The 19,720-nt window shown below is 53.8% G+C and overlaps 1 protein-coding gene across 11 annotated transcripts in view; it reads right to left on the bottom strand.

The window, feature by feature from the left end:
• Positions 1–19,720, bottom strand: part of SZT2 (SZT2 subunit of KICSTOR complex) — a 78,589-nt gene that overhangs the window by 54,090 nt on the left and 4,779 nt on the right. For all 11 annotated transcript variants that reach the window (XM_039486483.1, XM_039486488.1, XM_039486482.1 and 8 more), the window contains exons 5-19: positions 19,109–19,240; positions 14,696–14,855; positions 14,313–14,419; positions 13,816–14,026; positions 12,349–12,519; positions 9,166–9,397; positions 8,357–8,486; positions 7,617–7,759; positions 5,978–6,130; positions 5,225–5,339; positions 2,735–2,940; positions 2,077–2,301; positions 1,593–1,671; positions 607–704; positions 85–253 (exon numbers count right to left, since the gene is read on the bottom strand). In XM_039486483.1, the coding sequence (XP_039342417.1) occupies positions 85–253; positions 607–704; positions 1,593–1,671; positions 2,077–2,301; positions 2,735–2,940; positions 5,225–5,339; positions 5,978–6,130; positions 7,617–7,759; positions 8,357–8,486; positions 9,166–9,397; positions 12,349–12,519; positions 13,816–14,026; positions 14,313–14,419; positions 14,696–14,855; positions 19,109–19,240 (2,331 nt within the window). The remainder of the gene's footprint in view (positions 1–84; positions 254–606; positions 705–1,592; positions 1,672–2,076; positions 2,302–2,734; positions 2,941–5,224; positions 5,340–5,977; positions 6,131–7,616; positions 7,760–8,356; positions 8,487–9,165; positions 9,398–12,348; positions 12,520–13,815; positions 14,027–14,312; positions 14,420–14,695; positions 14,856–19,108; positions 19,241–19,720) is intronic.

Consider the following 19,720-nt stretch of genomic DNA (forward strand, 5'->3'; position numbering starts at 1 on the left):
ACGCTTAGAAAATTTTGGTTTGTGTTTGCACGGGGCCTGGCACGTGACTGGGCTCACCATCCTCACCCACCCTTGGAGACTCACAGCTTTGGGGATCTTCTGGTAGGGCAGCCCTTGGAGATACCTCCAGTTCTCAGCAGTGCTGTGGATGTGGCCACTCTGTGGTTCCACCCAGCACTCAGTGACCAGGTTCAGCTCGGTGTCCATTTCGATGGCCTCCACCTCTGTGTCATTGTCATCATCTGTAGAGAAGCTGGAGAACAGCGTAGGTGGGTGAGCATCCTGCACATCCAGGTGTTTGCTCAGGCCTCTCCACCAAGGGCTGCACGGGCTCCAGACACCGCCCAGGGCAGCACCACCCGCCTACCCCTGTAGCACCTTCCACCCCCAGAGAGCAGGCATCAATGGCTAGCCCGCTCCCACAGCAGGGCCACGCCCAGCGAGGCACGCAGGCACTGCAGCTCCAAGCAGCCACAGCCCAACAGCTGCCAAGGGTGCGCTAGGTACAAGCCCTCCCCATCCCCACACACTGCCTGACAGGCCCGAGGCCAGGAGCCAGAGGGGCTGGCTCTCAGTGCTACCTGGGAGGCTGACCCCTGACCTCACCTGTCCTTGGTGGAGGTAGAGTGTGGCGGGAAGAGGACATACTGCACGATGCAAGTGTGCTTCTCTCTGCCACTGCTGTTGTCACTGGAGGAGTCACTCTGCAGCCAAGACGCTGAATGAGCCCGACTGGCAATAACGGCACTAATGTGTGCCTACCCCCTGCCTCCACCCAACCCCTCTGCCCCGTCACTGTGCCCCCGAAACACAACCCACCGCTGGACCTCCAACACCTGCACCCATGCGTGCCTACCCCCTCCCTCCACCCAACCCTCTGCCCCGTCACTGTGCCCCCAAAACACAACCCACTGCTGGACTGGCAACAATGGCATCAATGCATATCTACCCCCTGCGTCCACCCAACCCCGCAGCCCCCGAAACACAGCCCACCGCTGGACTGGCAACACCTGCACCAATGTGTGCCTACCCCCTGCCACCACCAAACCCCTCAGCCCCTGAAACACAACCCACCGCTGGACTGGCAACACCTGCACCAATGCGTGCCTACCCCCTGCCACCACCAAACCCCTCAGGCCTGTCACTATGCTGCCAAAACACAGCCCACAGCCAAATCCGTCTCCTGTCACTGCTCCCCTAGATCCCCAAATCCCTCTGACCTACTTCCCCATGCCCCTGCAATAGCCCACCCCCAATCCCCACACCTCCCCCACCACACCCCTCTGCCCCCAATCCCCACACCTCCCCCACCACACCCCTCTGCCCCCAATCCCCGCACCTCCCCCACCACACCCCACCCTCAAGTCCCCCTTCCTGTGGCAGGGAAGTGGAGAGGGAGCCTACACATTTACAGCAGAGAGCCCTCCAGTGCTCCATAGAACCCTTCAGCCCCAGGGCTGGGGAAGAGACAGGAGCCGCTGAGCCCCAGGGAAGTGAGTGGGTCTCCCCACGCTCGTTCCCATGGTGTCTCAGAGCATGTCCCCCTGGAGGGGCTGGGAAAGCAGGCTGGGTGTGGCAGGGACAGGACTCACCCGTATGGGCAGCTCCAGCACCATATTGATAATTCCGTCTCCACTGGATGCAAAATGGAAGCCCTCTGACAAACGGACCCTGGGCAGCACCACAGAAAAGCACTGGGAGATGAGCAACTCCTCCACTCCCCCTCCCCTGACAGGAGCCCCTCAGCCACAGGAACTCCTCAGGCCCCCTCGGCAGGGACTGGATCTGAGCCAGCTCCAACACACCGGGAGTACACAGACATAGCCCAGACCATGGTGACATGCTCCAGGAGACGCCTCCTGTGCCCTCACGTCAGGAAACCCACTCTCCCTTAGCTGGTGGCAGCAGGACTGGGTGAACCCCCCAGACCCAGTGGTTCTGGCCGCTGCTCACAGAATCAGAGCCGTGCTGAGATGGGTTATGGGACCCCAACCCAGCCTCAAACCATCCGGCCCTGCCCTGGGGTCTGCACCTTCGGAAAGGGCAGCTCCCCGCCCCCTCAGTTGTGACACTTACTCAGTGAGTGTGGACAGGAGATGGGCTACAGCTGCAATAGGCACCGCTGGGGCCAGCCCCGACTGGATGCACCAGATCCAGCGCTGGTGATAGAAGTAGCGGGAGAGCGAAGCCAGGGTGGAGGAGGCGGTGCGGTTGGCCACCATGGTGAGGGGGCCGGACACAGGGGGGTGCTCCAGGGTGAGGATGAAGGGAGCCCGGTAGTCGGAAGGCAGCTTCTCATATCTAGAAGGGTGGAAAGGAGAACGACCAGCCGAGGGGGAAGGGTCCCCAGACGAGGCCTGGACTTCTGGCCTGATCCTGGATCTAACCCCATGGGGGCGGCAGCAGGAAGGCTGGGATCTGCTCCACTTCAGTCCCTCCTCGGGGGCCAGTGATCCTCTCTCCCTCTCCTTCTGCTCTGGCCAGGTTCGGATTCTCCAGTGCAGCACTGACCCCAAGCCCTACAAGTCACAGCCACTCCTGGGCCATGGCCACAGCTCTGTCAGAGAACACGCCTGCTGAACCCACCCCACGGGCACAGACTCCCCAGCCGCCAGCAGCACCAGCCTTCCACTGGCCTCTCCTCGGGCACAGGGCTAACCCTCAGCGCTTCCCCTCCCCACCCCGACTACTAAGCAAGAGGAGCCCTGGCAGCCTGTTGCCCCTCTGCCACTACCTGATCAGGAGCTTCTCCAGCGGCTTGTGCAGCACTACAAGGCAGGGCCTGTCTGAGAGGGCTGGCGGGGCCCCAGCCACAGGTGGGGACTTCGAGGGAGAGCTGCTGCCAAAAGTTTTCCTCTTCACTTTGGGAGTCGCCTCTTTGCTCTGAACCCTGTGGGGGAAGCGCAGCTGCAGGATCCGGTCCTGTAACTCTTCCACTATCTGCAGGACAGAGGCAAAAGGAAGCCTGAGCAGCTCTATTTAGGGATCACAGGGTGTCTGCACTGCACACTACACCCAGATTCCAACTGAGATCTGAGCCCAAGCCCCCCTTCCATCCACGAAGAGATCAGTCTGACCCAGGTCAGCAGGCACTCAGAGCCTGGAGCCTAGAACCCTGCTAGGGGAGAGGGTCAGATCCTGAGTCAGCCACAGCTCGGGCTGAAGCCTTCTCATTTTGCAGCATGGCTGCAGGTCAAGCCACAGTCAGAAGGGCTGCACAGCATGGTGTGGATGTGTTAGCCCATCTGAGGGAGCCAGGCCCAGCCAGTGCAAACGCAGATTTACAATGAAGCATGGATGCTCAAGCAGGGCTTGGAAACATCGAGTCTACAAGCCTGGGTCCTGCAGACTTGGGCTTAGCTACGTCCATGCTGCCTGCTGTCGAGACAAGCAACGCGACGTGAGCTGCTAGAGCAGTGCCTTGGCAAAGAGGGTGAATGTGATCCTGGGATGTACAGACAGAGGAGCAGTGAACCGGGGGGTGATTTTACTTTTGCATGTGAAATTGGTGAGGCGGATACTGGAATACAGAATCCCGTTCTGGGTCCACACTTTAAAATGGATATTGAAGATTGGAGAGGGAGCAGAAAAGAGTCACAAAACTGCTCTGAGCGCTGGAGAACAAGCTTTATAGTGACAGGCTTAAAGAGCTCAGGCTGTTCAGCTGTCAAAGAGAAGATTGCAAGGTGACTAGATTCCAGTGACAGGTACTTCCCAGGGGAGAAAACACCCAGTACCAAAGGGCTCTTTAACTTGGGACAGGAACCACCAATGGCTGACCGCTGAAGCCAGACAAATAAGGCAGAATTGTTTTTCAATCCGTGAGGGTGACTAACCCCTGGAACAGTCTGCCGAGGGAGGAGATGGATTCTCCAACTGGAGGCCTTTCTGAAGAGATGATTTAGCCAAACAAGTTATTGGGCTCAGCACAGGGGTAGCTGGGTGCAGTGTAATGGTCTGTGTCACACAGCAGGTCAGACTAGATGATCACAATGATCCCTTCTGGCCTTAAACTCTATGAATCAACCACCCCTTCCCCACTCCTGATCAACAAACAGCTCTGCTCTGTGGAGAGAGGCACCAGGAGAATCACTCCCTACTCTCGCTCCATTCTGAGTCTGCAGGAACGCCGTTACACAGGCACTGCCAGATGGGTCCAACCCACAGATCTGCCTAGCTCAGTGTCCTGGCTCCAATGGCTGCAGACGAAGGTGCAAAAACTCTGCTGTAGCACGTGGGGGATAATCTGCCCCCATAAAGGGCTCCTGATTTCTAATAGTTACAGGCTGGGTTAAGCCCCCGAGTTCAGGGTTTTTAGGTTATTCTGTACCCACGTAAAGGCCCTGTCCCTCTTTGAATCTTGTTAAATTCTCGCCTCAGCAACTTCCTGTGACTTCCACAGTCAAATTTCCTTTTATGTTTTTAATTTGCCACTTTTCAACCTCATTGAATGTGCCTTATTTTTGTGTTAGGAGACAGAACAATGCTCCTGACTGCCTCTCTCTAGTCCACTCCTTTCAGAGACCTTTATGAAGTCACCTGCTGTGCTGTCTGGTCTGCCACATCTGCAGGGAGTTTCACTTTTCTCTGCCTCTTTTCCTTTCCAGACCATTAAAGGACACAGGACCTAGTACAGATCCTGCGGGCACCAGGATGAGAACTGAACAGTTAATCCCACTGTTTCCTGGCTTCTTCACAGATCCTGATCCCTCACTTGGCCTCTCAGCCCATGACATCTTAGCTTCTTAGTAGCCTCCTGCCTGGGACTTTGTCAAAATCTAAATTATGTTAACTAGTTTTCTCTTCTATCCACTACTTTACTAATGCTCGAAGAATTCTAATAGCTCAGTGAGTCATGGTTTTCCTCTGCACAAACCAAGCTGGTTAGATCAAATCATATAATCTTCAGATATTTTATTATATTATTTTTAATCATCATTTTGACCTGTTTACCAGGCACAGATGTGAGGCTTACTAGTCTGCAGTTCCCTGGATCACTCTTGGAGCCTCTTTAAAATACAGGTGCAATATCTTGCCACCTTCCAAATCTCTGCTACAGCAGCTACATTTTAAATTCATTTGTCCCAAATCCCAAACAGCTGCCTGGTCAAGGTGTCAGTTCTGTAAATACATCCACCTGCTTCTTCTCCATGCCAGCCCCCCCATGCCTCCCAGGCTGCTCACTCTGTTCCCACTGCCCCAAAGTGTTCTCCCTCAGACTCACCTGGTTCCTGGCCTGGGCAGGCGTCCCGATGGGGAACCCTAGCCGGAGAACCATGCAGGGAGCTTTGGAGATGATCCGCACCACATAGAATGAGGAAGGAGCTGGATCCTCAGAGCTGGAAGAGGTGTTAGTCACTGACTGGGTAGCAGGGAGAATAGTCTAACCGGGTGGCATGGCCTCAGTGGCAGAGCTCTAGCTGCTCTGGGGCCTGATGCAGAGTGGATGCTCCTTCCCCAGCTGCAAGGTCAGAGAGTTTCCTGCTATGGGCAAGCTGGGTTTGGAGTCATTCAGAGATTTCCACTGCAAATGGGCAGCGGAGACAGACCCAGCACTGGGGTCAGTCAGGCGGAGCCAAACGGGCCCTGCTAGCAGGGATCAGCCTGTACTATTTCCATTGCACAGCATGAGAGGCATGCAGAGAGCTGCTGAGTCAGACGCACTCCCGGGCCCCAGTGAGAGAGGACAGAGTACTGCCATGGGGGTTACAGCTGGAAGGCTTCCTGGCAAGAGGAGGGGCTGCGCTCAGGTTAGCAGGGCCTGTCCCAGGCAGATGGGGCAGAAAGGGGGCCAGGAGCAGAGAGAGGGGAAGAGGGCTCTAGCAGTGCACGGAAGGGGGGGAACGGGGCACACCTGAATGGCAGTTCCAACAGCCCATGAGCCATGGTGTTAGTGCACGAAAGGAACTCTGACTCCTCCCCTGCCCCGCCAGGCTCTCTATGGAGCACAGCAGAAGCAGCACAAGGAGCCTCTCACCTGGGCATCAGTTTGACGTAGGAGTAGCCTTCCACTAGCACAAAGCTACTCCAGTCCCGCAGCAGGGAGGTGAGCGCTGAGTGGGAGATGCGGCACTGGATGGTGCTGTACCGGCCATTGTTGCCTGGTGTGTGCAGGTGCTTTGGGACGGGTCTGTGGAACACACCAGTGCGTCACTAGCCCAGCACTCCTGTCTGCTCCCACCCTGGCCCAGGAAGGGCCCCTGCAGAGCCCCTGGCCCATTCACCCTCTCTCACGAGCCTGGGCAGGATCAACCTGCTCCTCCCCCACCCACAGGCTGTCACTAACGCCTCTCCTGCTGTGCTGTCTGGCTCTGCCGCATCTGCAGGGAGTTCCGCTGTTCTGTTGTCTCCCCCTAGGCTCATCTGCTACTTCCCCCTCTGTACAACGGAGGTAGCATTACCTACCTGCTTCCCAGGGACCTATGGGGTAAGCCTTTGATCAGGGCTGGGGATTAGCCACACTGATCCTTGGCTGGGACGAGCCCCCCTGCTAACAGGGCGCCCTCCCCTCCTTAGCTTCAGATGATGTCAGGGTGGGCAGCAAGCCACTGTGTCCATCTGAGCCAATGGAGCTTCGTAGTCACCTGCCATAACGTCAGGACTCAAATTGGCCCCACTCCTGGAACCTCCGGCTCTCTAGGGGTTCCAGGCCCTGGGCTCTGCCTGAGGCAGGAATCAGAGCAGACTCCCGCAGTGTTTTACAGAAATGAGGGCCATTGTGAACAACTGGCAGCCCCCTTCTCAGCAGGACACAACAGGCTGTACCCGTCCTTTGATACCCCTGAAAGAGGCCACAGCCCCACTATACTGAGTCCTGGGCTAGACTAGAGTTAGGTTGATGTAAGGCTGCTTATGCTGCTCTAACTCTGTGAGCATCAACAATAAAATGTTGCTCCCGCTGATGTAACCCGCCCACTACATGACTTAACTCCACCTCTGCGAGAGGCTTAGGTCAGTGTAGTTAGGTCGATGCGGCATCAGCGTAGACACTGCATTGCTTACATCAACTGTGGCTGCCTTTCAGGAGCCGTCCCACAATGACCCACATTGAGCGTACAATCGGTGCGAGTGCTCCTGGGGAGGACACGCACCACTGAAACACGGAGCGTAGTGTGGACATGCAGCGCTGTACATCCATGTAACTTAGGTTGACATAATTTTGTAGTGTAGACACACCCTACAGGGAGGCCTACTGAGCCACAGGGTGAAATCCCAGCTGGGAGGCCCACAGGAGAGCCTGCAATCGGATTCTCGGGCAGAGACAAACCCTGAGGGCACCCAACACTCCCAGGAGCTGCCTCTCTTCTCCCCCCGCCTCCAGCCAGGATGCCTTCCCAGCCTGCAGGGGGTTAATGCACAAACTGCATGGTCTCTTCAGGCTAATGGACCTTCCCATGCCTGAGAGCCCAGCCTGTTACTGCCTGTGCTATACAGCTAGCAGATACCTTCCCAGGGCCCTCCTGTGTACAGAGTAATCCTGCATAGCCCCCTTCTGTCAGCGAGGCAGCTCCTGCAGGCTCTGGCTGCACAGCCTGGCTCCCGCTGTCCCTAGGGCCGCTTTCCTACCCACAGCGACTTGCCCAGGTCATGCTGCCCTAGCCCCACCACAGACGTACGTGTCATGCTCCAGCATGAGAACAATCCGATGCATATGCAGCCACCTCTGCCAGAAATTAGCATCCATGGAGAGGATGGGCTTCCAGTAGGAGGCAAACTGTGATTGGCTGCAGTCAGAGCCGCTGTGCTGCAGGGACAGCACCTGAGAGAGAGAAAGAGCCGGGGTTACAGAGCTCAGCAGCAAGCTGCTGGTTTCCCCACGGAGAAGGCCCAGGCCTCCCCAGAGTCTGAGCCTAGCAGGCTGGCTGAAGAGCATGGTCTCTGAGGAGAATGAATGCTTTCAGCAATGTAACTGAGCAATGCAGCCGGACAGCCAGTATGGGCTTCCGCACCGATGGGAAGGTATCCCTAGACGCACCGAGGCAGGCTGCCCTCTCTAGCTGGAGTGCACCTGGCGTACACCCCACACACTCACTGGGGAACACTCTGCACATTGCCTAGAATGGGCGGCCTGCTATTCACCCCAGGGGCTTTCCAGGAGCAGCTGCTGGAGCAGACACCCTAAGCTGGCGCCATGGAGTGCATAATGTTGGGGAAAGGCCATCAGAGAAGGGCCGGTTCACACAGCATCATGCGGAAGTGGAGCAGTGCAACTGTTAGCAAGGAGAACAGCCTCTGGGCTGTTCCTGTGAGGCAGTTACCATGGCAGCCACCTGCATGGATCAGCCCTCTGACACCAGGATACAGAACAGAAGGGCACCTGTTCCCAGGGCTCTCAGGACAGGGGGAGGCGGCGTACCGGGGTGGTGGAGCCCGGTGGGATGTAGAAAAGGGGCACTCCGTTCTTAGTGCTCTCAGGGATGGTGAAGTGCTCTGGAACGGTGTCAAAAGACTGCAGGTGAACCAGCATCTGATCTGTCTGGTTGATGCTGCAAGACAAAAGCCATCAGTAAGTCTCCGGGGCGCTCCCAGGCAATCGAGCATTCAGAGCTGTGCAGCCTGCACGTGTGGCACTGCAAGGCCAGATGGGGGCATGTCCTTGGGGGACGCAGGATTCCCCCAGGCCTGGCAAAGGGCACACTAGAGGGAGCCCGGGTGCAGCAGCCCACCCCCAGGCGAGAGAGCTCAGCAACAGCAAGGACAGAGTTAGGAAAGGGTTCGGCCGAGTCCTTCCCTCAAGGCACAGCAGGCAGGGAACAACTGCACAGAACAGGGGGAGATGCCCCAGCCTCTGCAGAGCTTGTGGGCATCTGCCCAGTGTTCCCAAGTCATCTGGGATCAGCCACACACCCCACCTACCTGAGAGAGAATCACCCACAGCTCTGACCTTCAGAGCAAGGCAGCATTGCAGGGTGATGCCAGGGGCACACATCCCCTGCTCACTGCCTAGACCCTCCCAATGTCTGGGGTCTGGTTAGTGACAGCAAACAGAGCAGGGCCCAGGGAACGCAGCACCGTCAGCTCTGGGAATCCTACCGCCTAGGACACAGGTCAGTTCACATCCCACTGGGGAGCCCAGGTGAGTAGGGAAAGGGGGTGCAGAGGCATCCTGGAGCCAGCAGGTGCTGGGGTCAGACTACGAGAGCTGCAGGGAACGGCCAGGCTCACCTCTGCAGCGTGTTCCAGAAGCGACGGATCACTGTAGTACGGTACAGGCTGGTGATAGGCTTCCTCATGGTGCAGCTGATATCATGCAGGATGTCATAGCTGCCCTCCATTGTCACCTCCACCCAGGTACTGCGCTTGGAGGGGTCAAGGGGCCATGCCGCCACAGCCAGGTATTCTATCCGCATGTTGTGCTTCCACAGCAAGACCAGCTTCACTTCCAGCTGGGAGCCGCCTGTGTGGGATGAGGGCAGGGCAGTGAGGGCTGCGATCAAGCTCACCACCCAGGCCATGACCCAGCAGCACCACCTCTTGCCCCAAGATACAAGATTCAACTGACATGGGGGCCCCTGAACAGGTAAGATGATTCCCAGAATCCTTTGGGTGGGATGGTCCCTCTCCTCCATGGGGTCAGGGCCAAACTCAGCATCCCTAACCTGCCCTAAGCACAATGCACCCAGGCTCCGCTCTGACTCCCCAGCAATGGGGACTCCACAACGCCCCCTGGCAGCTTGTTCTGGCAGCTGGGTGGGCCATCCAGCTAAACAAGCCCCCTCCCACTTACCCTGGCCTTTCCCTTCAGCCACTGCTGCCTGTTCTGCACCCCACAGCATGGGAGCACAAGTGTGCCCAGGCCCACCCAAATACCACTCCAAACTGGCAGAGGCTACTCTGTCCTGTACAGGTGTCATCCTAACCCCCGAGCACCTTCCAATCACACGATGAGCGCGGGGACGTGTGATTCGTTCTCTCTCGCGCCCCCAGGGAGAGAGGTGTTTGTGCAATACAGCGGTTTACTGGGGAGCTGTTTTGAAACGCACACACTGCTGTGTGCGGGTCACAGACATGCACCTGGCCTTTGGAATGAGAGGCCAGTTCCTCAGGCAGACTCAGACTGAAAAAGCAGAGCTCTGTCTCCTGCACAAACGAGCTCTCCCCTTGTGAAGGAAGCTCCATGGTGCCAGAGGAGCAGAGCGGTCAGCCAGAGGCTTCATCCTAGAGCTTTAGGCTCTCAGACGTGCTGGGCCTAGGCCATGGAGCACTATGCACACTAGGACCAAGACCCTGCCCCTAACTCAGCGGGCTATAGGAAGCCAACGCAGAGCGTAGGGCAGATGTGGTTTGCTCACGAGTACGGGATACTGCAGCACTCAGTACCAGCTGGAGTTCCCTGAGGGCTGACAGCCTTCATGTCACACTGGTCCCATCTCTCCCCAGACATGCCTGCCCCAAAGTGAACAAGCCAGCCTGCCCCATGGGCTGTTCTCCAAAGTCCTCCTGCTCCAAGAGCTCCATTTCCTCACTGGCAGAGTGATGGCAGCGCCCAAGGAGGGCCTAGCCGGGCCAGGGGAGCAGAACACCCATCCCACACGCTAGCCTATGGACACAACCCAATCAAACAGGTCATCACACTGCCGACTCATTCACTCGCTCCCCCACTAGGTCCTCAGTGCTGCACAGCTAGCAGGGCTTATCAAACCTTCCCTTGGCGAGTGGCTGGAGATGCTAAGCCATCAAAGGAGGTAAGTCACTGGTCAGAACCAATCATCCCAACCAGACCTGATGCAGTGCTGCCTGCCTGAGTCTGCAGCCAGCCTCAGCTTCCTCTGCACAGAGCTACCCAGAGCAAGAATGACATTAACTAGACCAGGGGCAGGCAACCTGCGGCACGTGAGCTGATTTTCAGTGGCACACTCACTACCTGGGTCCTGGCCACCAGTCTGGGGGGCTCTGCATTTTAATTTAATTTTAAATGAAGCGTCTTAAACATTTTAAAAACCTTATTTACTTTACATACAACAATAGTTTAGTTATATATTATAGATTTATAGAAAGAGACCTTCTAAAAATGTTAAAATGTATGACTGGCACGCGAAACCTTAAATTAGAGTGAATAAATGAAGACTTGGCCCAGCACTTCTGAAAGGTTGCCGACCCCTGAACTAGACTCTGGTCAGCAGCTGCCCAGAACCACACCCACAGCAGTGACACCAATAAGAAAGAGTCTGGTCAGCTCCATTCTGCTGCTTCTCCTTTGCAGAGGCTGTGCTGATTACATGGTCATGTCCAATTTTCCAACCATTTTATAATTCTATTTTAAAAACTGTTGTTTCAACTAATTTACATAGTGCTAGTTTACATGCCAGAATTCCCAGGAACATCCTACAGGATGCAGATACAACATTTCCTGCCCTCTGAGCCTCCGGCATACGTGTAGATTTTAAATAAAAGATTGCAATTTTTGGTTAGCTCATATACTTCATTCTGAAGCTCGTTCAGCACACTATCTGGCCCAGGTGACTTGTCACTCTATTTGTTCCAGCAACTCTACTTTTGACACTTCAGCCCAACAGTGCCTCATCTTTACTGTCCGAGTAGGTATGTCTCCAATACCTTCTGAGCTGAAGACTGATGCAAAGAAATAACGTTTCTGCTATAGCCTTATCCTTCTCAACTGCTCCCTTGACTCCCAACTAGGCAAGCAGACACAATGATTCTCCTGCAGGCGTCCTGTCTCTGCATACATAAATGATTTCTTGCTATTTGTGTTTGGAAGTTTGCTCTTCAAAAGTCATGTTCTCACCCTAGTTTACTCCGTACATTTCTCCTGCTGGCATTTATGCTTCTTGACTTGGCTTCACTAAAGAAAGATTTCCATTTTCTCTCTCACAGTCTAGGAAGGACCAGGTACATTTATGGTGCTACTGAAATCCTGCCCATGCTATCATTTCTGCAGCCACTCACCTGGTTCTGCTGCAGCCACTGCTGTGCCGGCAGGAATGCAGAAGGCTTAGGCTAACAAATACAGCACTACCTGCTGGCAGCCACTCTCTTTGCATAAAGTGCTGCTATTTGCACCTTCCTAGTCTGCAGCCTTGGTTCAGTACTTGTGCCCACATCAGACCTTGCACCGCTGTCACCTAGGGGGCACCCCCTCACCCTGTAGCTTCTCCCCACCTCTGAACTGTTGGTATCTCCATACCGTGAGACAGGATTTGCCTAGCAGGCACACAAGCACCATGCAATCCTGTGCATGTGTCATGGAGAACAAGCTCCTTCCCCAAGACCATGGTTTCCTGTCCTCACTCCACCAAGGCTGGCCAGACTATGGCGAGCCTGCACTTAAGTCTGTGTAACTGAGAATGGAGTCCCAAGTCACAGAACGGCCTGGCGCAGCCAAGTCACCTTTGGTGATGTTGACCTCACGGATGCTGTAGCCCTCACGCAGCCGGACAGAGACTATGCTCACGAGGTCTGCATGCACCTCCTTCTCCGTGTGCTTCTTCCTCCTCATGGCCAGAGCCGGGTTGCTGCTCGCAGACACCAGGTGCTCATTGAACAGTCTGTGCTGGGACACTGCAAACAGCAGCAGGCACATGGGTCACGCAGGAGCAGCTCCTCCACTCCCCAGCCTGCAGCAAGAGCCCAAGGCACTTGGCGAGTGCAGCTGTGGGACCCCTCCCTCCCTCCCAGTGAGCAGTACATCCCTCCGGGCTTGCTCAGGAAGGGGACAGGAGAGGCCTGCTGGGGCAGAGGAGATGGGTAACAGGGCAGGGGCCCAGCCTGTGCACATGACGGGACAGGCGTGATAATCAGGAGCAGCACAACAGGGTTATGTATTTAACCAGACAGGAATGGCAAGGCCGCTGTGCTAATCCACCTGCAAGCTCCTCAGGCAGGGATCCATTTCCCCCTGTCCCTAGGGAGTCTTATGCCCACCCTGGGTGCTGTATAATGACCGGTTAGTAGGGCCCTAACGGCCTTCACTGCAAGGTTTAACAACTAACAGCTTTTAAACAGCATCAACTGAACCTCTCCCCCCAGTCCTTCAGGCCACATCCCCTCTGAACCAGCATGGGGAATCTCAACCACCCCCACAGACAGCAGGCATTTTCCAAGAACTGATGATGCTTCCGAGCCTTAAGGCCAATTTTCAACTGACACAAACTGTTGTGTCCCCCCTGTATCCTCAGTGAGAGCACCCAGATGCTGGCATTGTGACCATTTCTCTGGGGACCATAACCTTGTAAGCCAAGTTCCCATGTGCAGACATAGTCTGGCTGTGCTCTGCAGAGCACATCCAACCAGGTCAGCGTTCAGAGGGCCTCCATGTGCAAAGGGGCCAGTGAGCGTTTCCTCACCCTCACTGTACTCCCGTGGCAGGGGGGATTGTGCTCAGGCTTCCACAAACATTCCCCTTTGGGCTGGGTAGGCAAGCTGAGAGCAGTGGTGAGAAAGGCATGTTAGCACTCAACTCCCCAGCTAATGCTTCCTAAAGCACCATGCCCCAGGAAGGGAGCCACAGAGATTCTGCTCCAGCATCCAGTAGTGTTCAGAGCCTTGAGAAGGCCTAGAATTCTGCAGGCCCTGACCACATGCTTCAATCCACTGAGCAGTGCGCTTGTTAAGCTGTCCTCCCCAGAACCGAGCTCTCAAGGCTGCTGGAGAAAAGAGGACCACTCCCTTGCCTTGTGTGCACTGCAGTAGGTAGAAGGGGCTGGAAAAAGGCTCTCCCCACTGCCTCCCTCACCCACTGCTATTGGAAACAACCAGGAAAGGGTACGAAGGGGACATTGATGTATCCAGGCCCCACCACATGAAGGAATTCCAGGCCCCCCATACGATGGAGCAGGACACACATGCTCTCCTCACCACAGTAATACTCTGGGTTCAGGGACTCCCCGGTGCGCAGGAAGGAATACAGCAGGAAGGCCTTGTGATACACGTTCAGGTCGAGGCTTAAGGGATCCAGCTCAGGGCAGGTGGACAGGTATGCACCAAAAGTTGCCATAGCAATAAATTTCATCAGTTCCACGTTGGGGACGTGGCCAAAGCTGCAGTCATATGAGTAGACTCCACCCACCTGGGAAGGTGCAGGAGAGAGATTCATGTGAGACAGAGCAAAGGGGGAGAGAGGAGAGAGAGCAGCAGAGGTAAGCTCCACTCCATCCTGCTAGGGGCGAGTGAGCATCAAACCTCCAAAAGGGAGAGCACAGACAGCACGGTGCCCCCGCCCTGGATTGGCATCCCCGTCCCGACTCTGCACCAGAGGTTAGCATCTCTCCATCCTCACCCCATGCCCACCCTCTGACTCAGACTGGCATAGCAGCATACACGGTGCAGCCTGCAGCGCCCCGCCCCAGGCATACCTGCACAAAGGAGCAGGCCACAGTGCTACTCCGCAGCTGGTTGAGCAGAGTCTCACACACAGCCACGTCCGGGACACTGGTCACACCGTCTGTGATGATGATGATACCTGGAGGTAACAAGGGCACCATCTCAGAGCACCGTCCTCCATTTGTGATCAGACTCCCCACCCTACACCCCCCGTGCACTCGCTGGCTTTATTTGCATTAACACACCACAATGGGATCATGAACTGCTGCACCGCAGAGCTGCTACCCTGAAGCCTTGCCCCTCCCCCAGCTGAAGGGCCCAACATGACTCCTTGGGCATGCCCACCCTGAGCCTACGGCTAGAGGGATACAGACTTCCCGGCCAGCCTCCCTGGAGCCCAGGAAGTGGAACTAACCTGCACCGGAGTTGGAAGGCAACAGCTGCAGTGCTAAGATCCCCTGTCGGATCATGCTGACGAGGCCAATGTCAGCAGTGACCATGGAGACACCCGGCTTCCTTCCAGAGAGTTCCTGTGTGGCACAAGGACTCTCCTGGCTGAGGGGCGACAAATCTACCTAGCAACAAGAAACCAATGAGATGCCATCAGCCACACTCTGACCCTGTTCCACCCACTCCTTTTGCAGGTGCTTGGAGTCTAACAGCTCCATACACTAGGGCTGGGGTAATGTTATTTACCCAGTACTATGCTAACCTTTAATCTTCTAGCCCTTCTTAATCCCCTTCATGTGGCTTTCCCCTGAGCTCTCACTCCTACTGGTCCCTGAGAATAAGGCATCTATGGTGTTATATGCCCCATATTCTGTCTGGGCAGAGCCTGAGCGTACCAGATCTCCCCATGGGGTGAGTAGAGATGCCGGGGCCCCTAGCCTTCTGCAGTCAGCACTAGATGTATGTCTACACTGCAGTTAGACCTGACAGCTGACCTGGGCTCGTGGGGCTCAGGCTGTGTGGCTGTTTCATTGCAGTGTACGCTTCTGGGTTCAGGCTGAAGCCCAGATAGGGTCCCAGAGCTCGGACTGTAAGCCAAGCCTGGAAGTCTACACTGCAAGGAAACAGTTACACAGCTCAAGCACGAGTCAGCTGGCAGACCCTAACTCCTTCAATCTAGTGCAAGCTGCAGCTGCGCAGCATCTCTAACTGTGCAGCCCAAGGTCTCTCTTGCAGGGCATCTATGAAAGGTAGGTCTCTTTTACCCTGTCTGGGGCACTGCTCCTGGAGGCGCTGAGGATTCAGGTCATAAACAAATGTGTATCTATTTGCTTAGATCTGTACAAGCAGAACAAGTCCTGTTACAAAGACGGATACAAATGCTGCCCAGTCTTTCCCGTCATTTGCCCAAAGGCTATTATGGGTGAAAGAAGGTGTGTGGTCCTAAGGTACATAAGTATTTGTCATGTAAAACCAAGAGCCCTTCTGGTCTGGGATGGCTTGGGACAGCTCTGCCAGCCTCATCCCATATAACTATTATTTTGTACTCTTGAAACAGGTAAGGGTAAAAAAAACCTTCCCAGGCACAATCACAGGGCTGCTCTTGGCTGGGGAAAGATACATGATCAGCAAAAATTAAAATCCCTCAGTGCACATCGATACACCTTTAATTTGCTGGATCCAATAAAGTCATCAGTGTTTGCTGGCAAGGACACAGTCAACTGAAAATCTAGGCAACTTCAAAAATAAAAAAAATAAATTCCAGTTCTAGCATATCCTCTGCTCCAGAGCCTCTTGCCCAAGGCCACTGCCAGTTTCCATGGTTTTACAATGACTCTTGTTTATAAGTGTTTCTCTCTCCCCCTGTGTGTGGCAGAATGCCACATAAACAGGGGCTGCTGATTCTATTAGGAACACAATGAGTGGGACTTGGCACAAAATGTTGACAAAGTACCTGCTAAACAGGATCTCCACAAGTCTCTTTCAGTTCTAGGAATGATAAATGTTACTCATGACATTAGCAGGTCAAACCTTTCCAGTCAGAATATGAAGTTTATGGTGCCCCTTTAAATGTGTGACTCTCTGTCTAAGGTTCTCACAAACCAGCAGCAGGACCTAAATACAGAAGCAGCTTCTGTTTCACTACCCTGGACTTGAGCAATTTTGTTCTTGTATTAAGCCCTGATGCTGAAATCACTTACACAAGCATATAACTTTACAATGAGATTGCTCTTGCGCATAAAAGGTACACACTGTGGCACTCTGTACCTCAAAGCACCTAGGAACCCCCATATTCACACTCTCATACACTTATGATCTATTTCATACAAAGCATGGCATGTAAACTATTATATTCATAGACTCTAGGACTGGAAGGGACCTCGAGAGGTCATCAAGTCCAGTCCCCTGCCCTCATGGCAGGACCAAATACTGTCTAGACCATCCCTGATAGACATTTATCTAACCTGCTCTTAAATATCTCCAGAGATGGAGATTCCACAACCTCCCTAGGCAGTTTATTCCCGTGTGGAGCTTTTTCCTAATGGCCAACATAAACCTCCCTTGCTGCAGTTTAAGCCCATTGCTTCTTGTTCTATCCTTAGAGGCTAAGGTGAACAAATTTTCTCCCTCCTCCTGATGACACCCTTTTAGATACCTGAAAACTGCTATCAGGTCCCCTCTCAGTCTTCTCTTTTCCAAACTAAACAAACCCAATTCATTCAGCCTTCCTTCGTACGTCATGTTCTCAAGACCTTTAATCACTCTTGTTGCTCTTCTCTGGACCCTCTCCAATTTCTCCACATCTTTCTTGAAATGCAGTGCCCAGAACTGGACACAATACTCTAGCTGAGGCCTAACCAGCACAGAGTAGAGCAGCAGAACGACTTATCGTGTCTTGCTCACAACACACCTGTTAATGCAGCCCAGAATCATGTTTGCCTTTTTTGCAACAGCATCACACTGTTGACTCATATTTAGCTTGTGGTCCACTATAACCCCTAGATCCCTTTCTGCTGTACTCCTTCCTAGACAGTCTCTTCCCATTCTGTATGTGTTAAACTGATTGTTCCTTCCTAAGTGGAGCACTTTGCATTTGTCTTTATTAAACTTCATCCTGTTTACCTCAGACCATTTCTCCAATTTGTCCAGATCATTTTGAATTATGACCCTATCCTCCAAAGCAGTTGCAACCCCTCCCAGCTTGGTATCATGAAAGGTCATGATCTGCTGGCACCCACTGTTCTGTGCAAATACATATATCATGTGTGTGTACCAAGTTATGAGATTTTGCTGGATGGTTGTTACTGAAATATGTTGTAAATTTGAGAGTCTCCACTGATATGTGGAGATCCACTCCCAGGAGGGTGTTAAGTGACCATAAATCAGCAGGGGAGTTATAAACAAGGGATTTATAATTCTGTAAGAGAAGCACCACACAATGGGGATTGCTCAACCCTGTGACTCAGCAAAGCCCACCATGACCATGTCTGGGCTAGTGTTTTCCCAGGCACATGGATCAAGGATATAAAACAGAACAGTGGCATCATGCTTTGGCCTTTCTCCTCCCACACCTACCCCGGAGGCAACAAGAACACTGAGAAGACAAAGACTTGAATTGAGGAGACTGGTCCCAGGCTTAGAGGGGAAGCCTGTGTATTAAGAACTGTAACCTACCTGCAACATCCAGTGAGGTGAGAAAAACTGCTTGATCCAAATACTCCTTAGTGTAAATAAGGTTTAAGATTTAGACTGCGTGCTTATTTTTATTTTCTTTGGTAGCTATCTCTGACCTTTTGTGCCTACTACCTACCTAAAACAGTAGGTTTTGGTTGAAGTGATCAGTTTACAAAGGCTAGTGTGTGCCCTCTCCACATCGAGAGAGGGGTGGACTGGGTAATAAACATACACTGGTCAGGTACAGTTCTGGGGTGCAAGGCTGGGAGACTGGGAGATTTGCTGGTGCCTTTCTCTGTGTGATTCGAGAGTGGCTCTGGGAGCATTCATGCAATTTATCTGGGTGTGGGACTCCACATGCTGTTATGCTGATGATAACAGCGCCTGGAGGGATTGGCTGTTTGTCTCTAGCAAAGCACTGAGAGATAGCCCAGGTGGGAGAGTTATGGGAGCACATCGGTACCCCAGTTCCAGGTTGTGCTCTGGGGATCCCATTAAACACACACAGGCGCTTGCAGGGTCAGTCTTATTCCTCCATCCCCTCCATTTCATTCCGCAGATCTTGTTCTTATGGACAGGTCGCACTGAGCTCTGAACCCCCATGACCCCGAACAGCTACTTGAGGGCACTTCCTGTTAATTTGCTAATATCTGTATCCTTCGCTAAAAATCCCTCAGCCACCATTGTTTCAAAATGATGTTAGGAACAGCTGGGCCTCACTGTTTATGCAGCTCAAGAGTCAGCTGTTACACCAAAGAGGAAGCTGCTCAAGCCACCCTTCCCATGTCAGTACTAACACTGAACCCTGCTGTGGGCCATTCAGAGACATGAACTACCTGGGAGCGGGAGTGCAGAGGTGGGGTCTGACCACTGATCTCACATAAATCCAGTTGCTTAACTGTATAACTCCGAGCTAGGGTAAATATTTCCCACATGATACCTCCCAAGTACCTCTTGGTCCTGCTTACCTACTATGGAAACCCCTCAGTCCATTTATCTCTGCAGCCAGGCACTGTTCTCTCAGCCACTGAACGAGGCTTTTCCTCAAAAAGGACAGACTCCCAGCTGAGGCTTACATAGCATGCCCATTTTAGTACAAGCCAGCATCCTATGAGCCTCTCCCAGAGGAGTGGCAGGGCAGGAAAGCAGCCCCAGAGAGCCTAGATCTCTCCTCCAGTCCATCCATCACCTCTGCCTGCCTCACCTGGGGCTTGGGTTCATACTGTTGTTGGAGCATCTCAGCCACTTTATTCTCAAAGGCACACAGCTGTGTGTAAATTTGCTGCAGGAAGGTCTCTCTCTTGGTCTCATCCAGCTGACAGCCTTGGAATAGCACCTGAGCCAGAGACACATGGGAAAGATATTACCGTAGGGTTTTAAATGGCCACCCATCACAGTGGTCTCTGACCCACTGATCCAGACACACATGCACTACCCTAAGGAAATGCAGGGGGAACACAAGAGATGGCAGGTCATTAAGTCATGACAAGAAAGGCCTCAAACCAGCCACCTCTGTGTTGTGATCCTGGGAGCCACCACAACATGCACCTGTCAACCTCATTCTGGGGCAAGAGGTTCCTGCTGCCCTGGGAGTCAGGGAGAGGGAAGGCACTGAACAGGAGGAAGTAGGGCTCCTTGTCCAAGCTCCTAGATGCCTCTAACTTCAGCCTAACATTCTCAAGAAGGCACATTTGTTCTACTCTAACTCACATGCAGCCTGATCCCACTACCTGTTGATAACTGGCAGGATAAAGGAACAGCAGCCTGAAGCAAAAGAAAAAAAAATAGGGTAGAGACTAGGGAAAAAGCCTGAGCA

This window comes from Mauremys reevesii, linkage group 8 (assembly GCF_016161935.1).
Source record: "Mauremys reevesii isolate NIE-2019 linkage group 8, ASM1616193v1, whole genome shotgun sequence".
NCBI classification, from domain to species: Eukaryota; Metazoa; Chordata; order Testudines; family Geoemydidae; genus Mauremys; species Mauremys reevesii.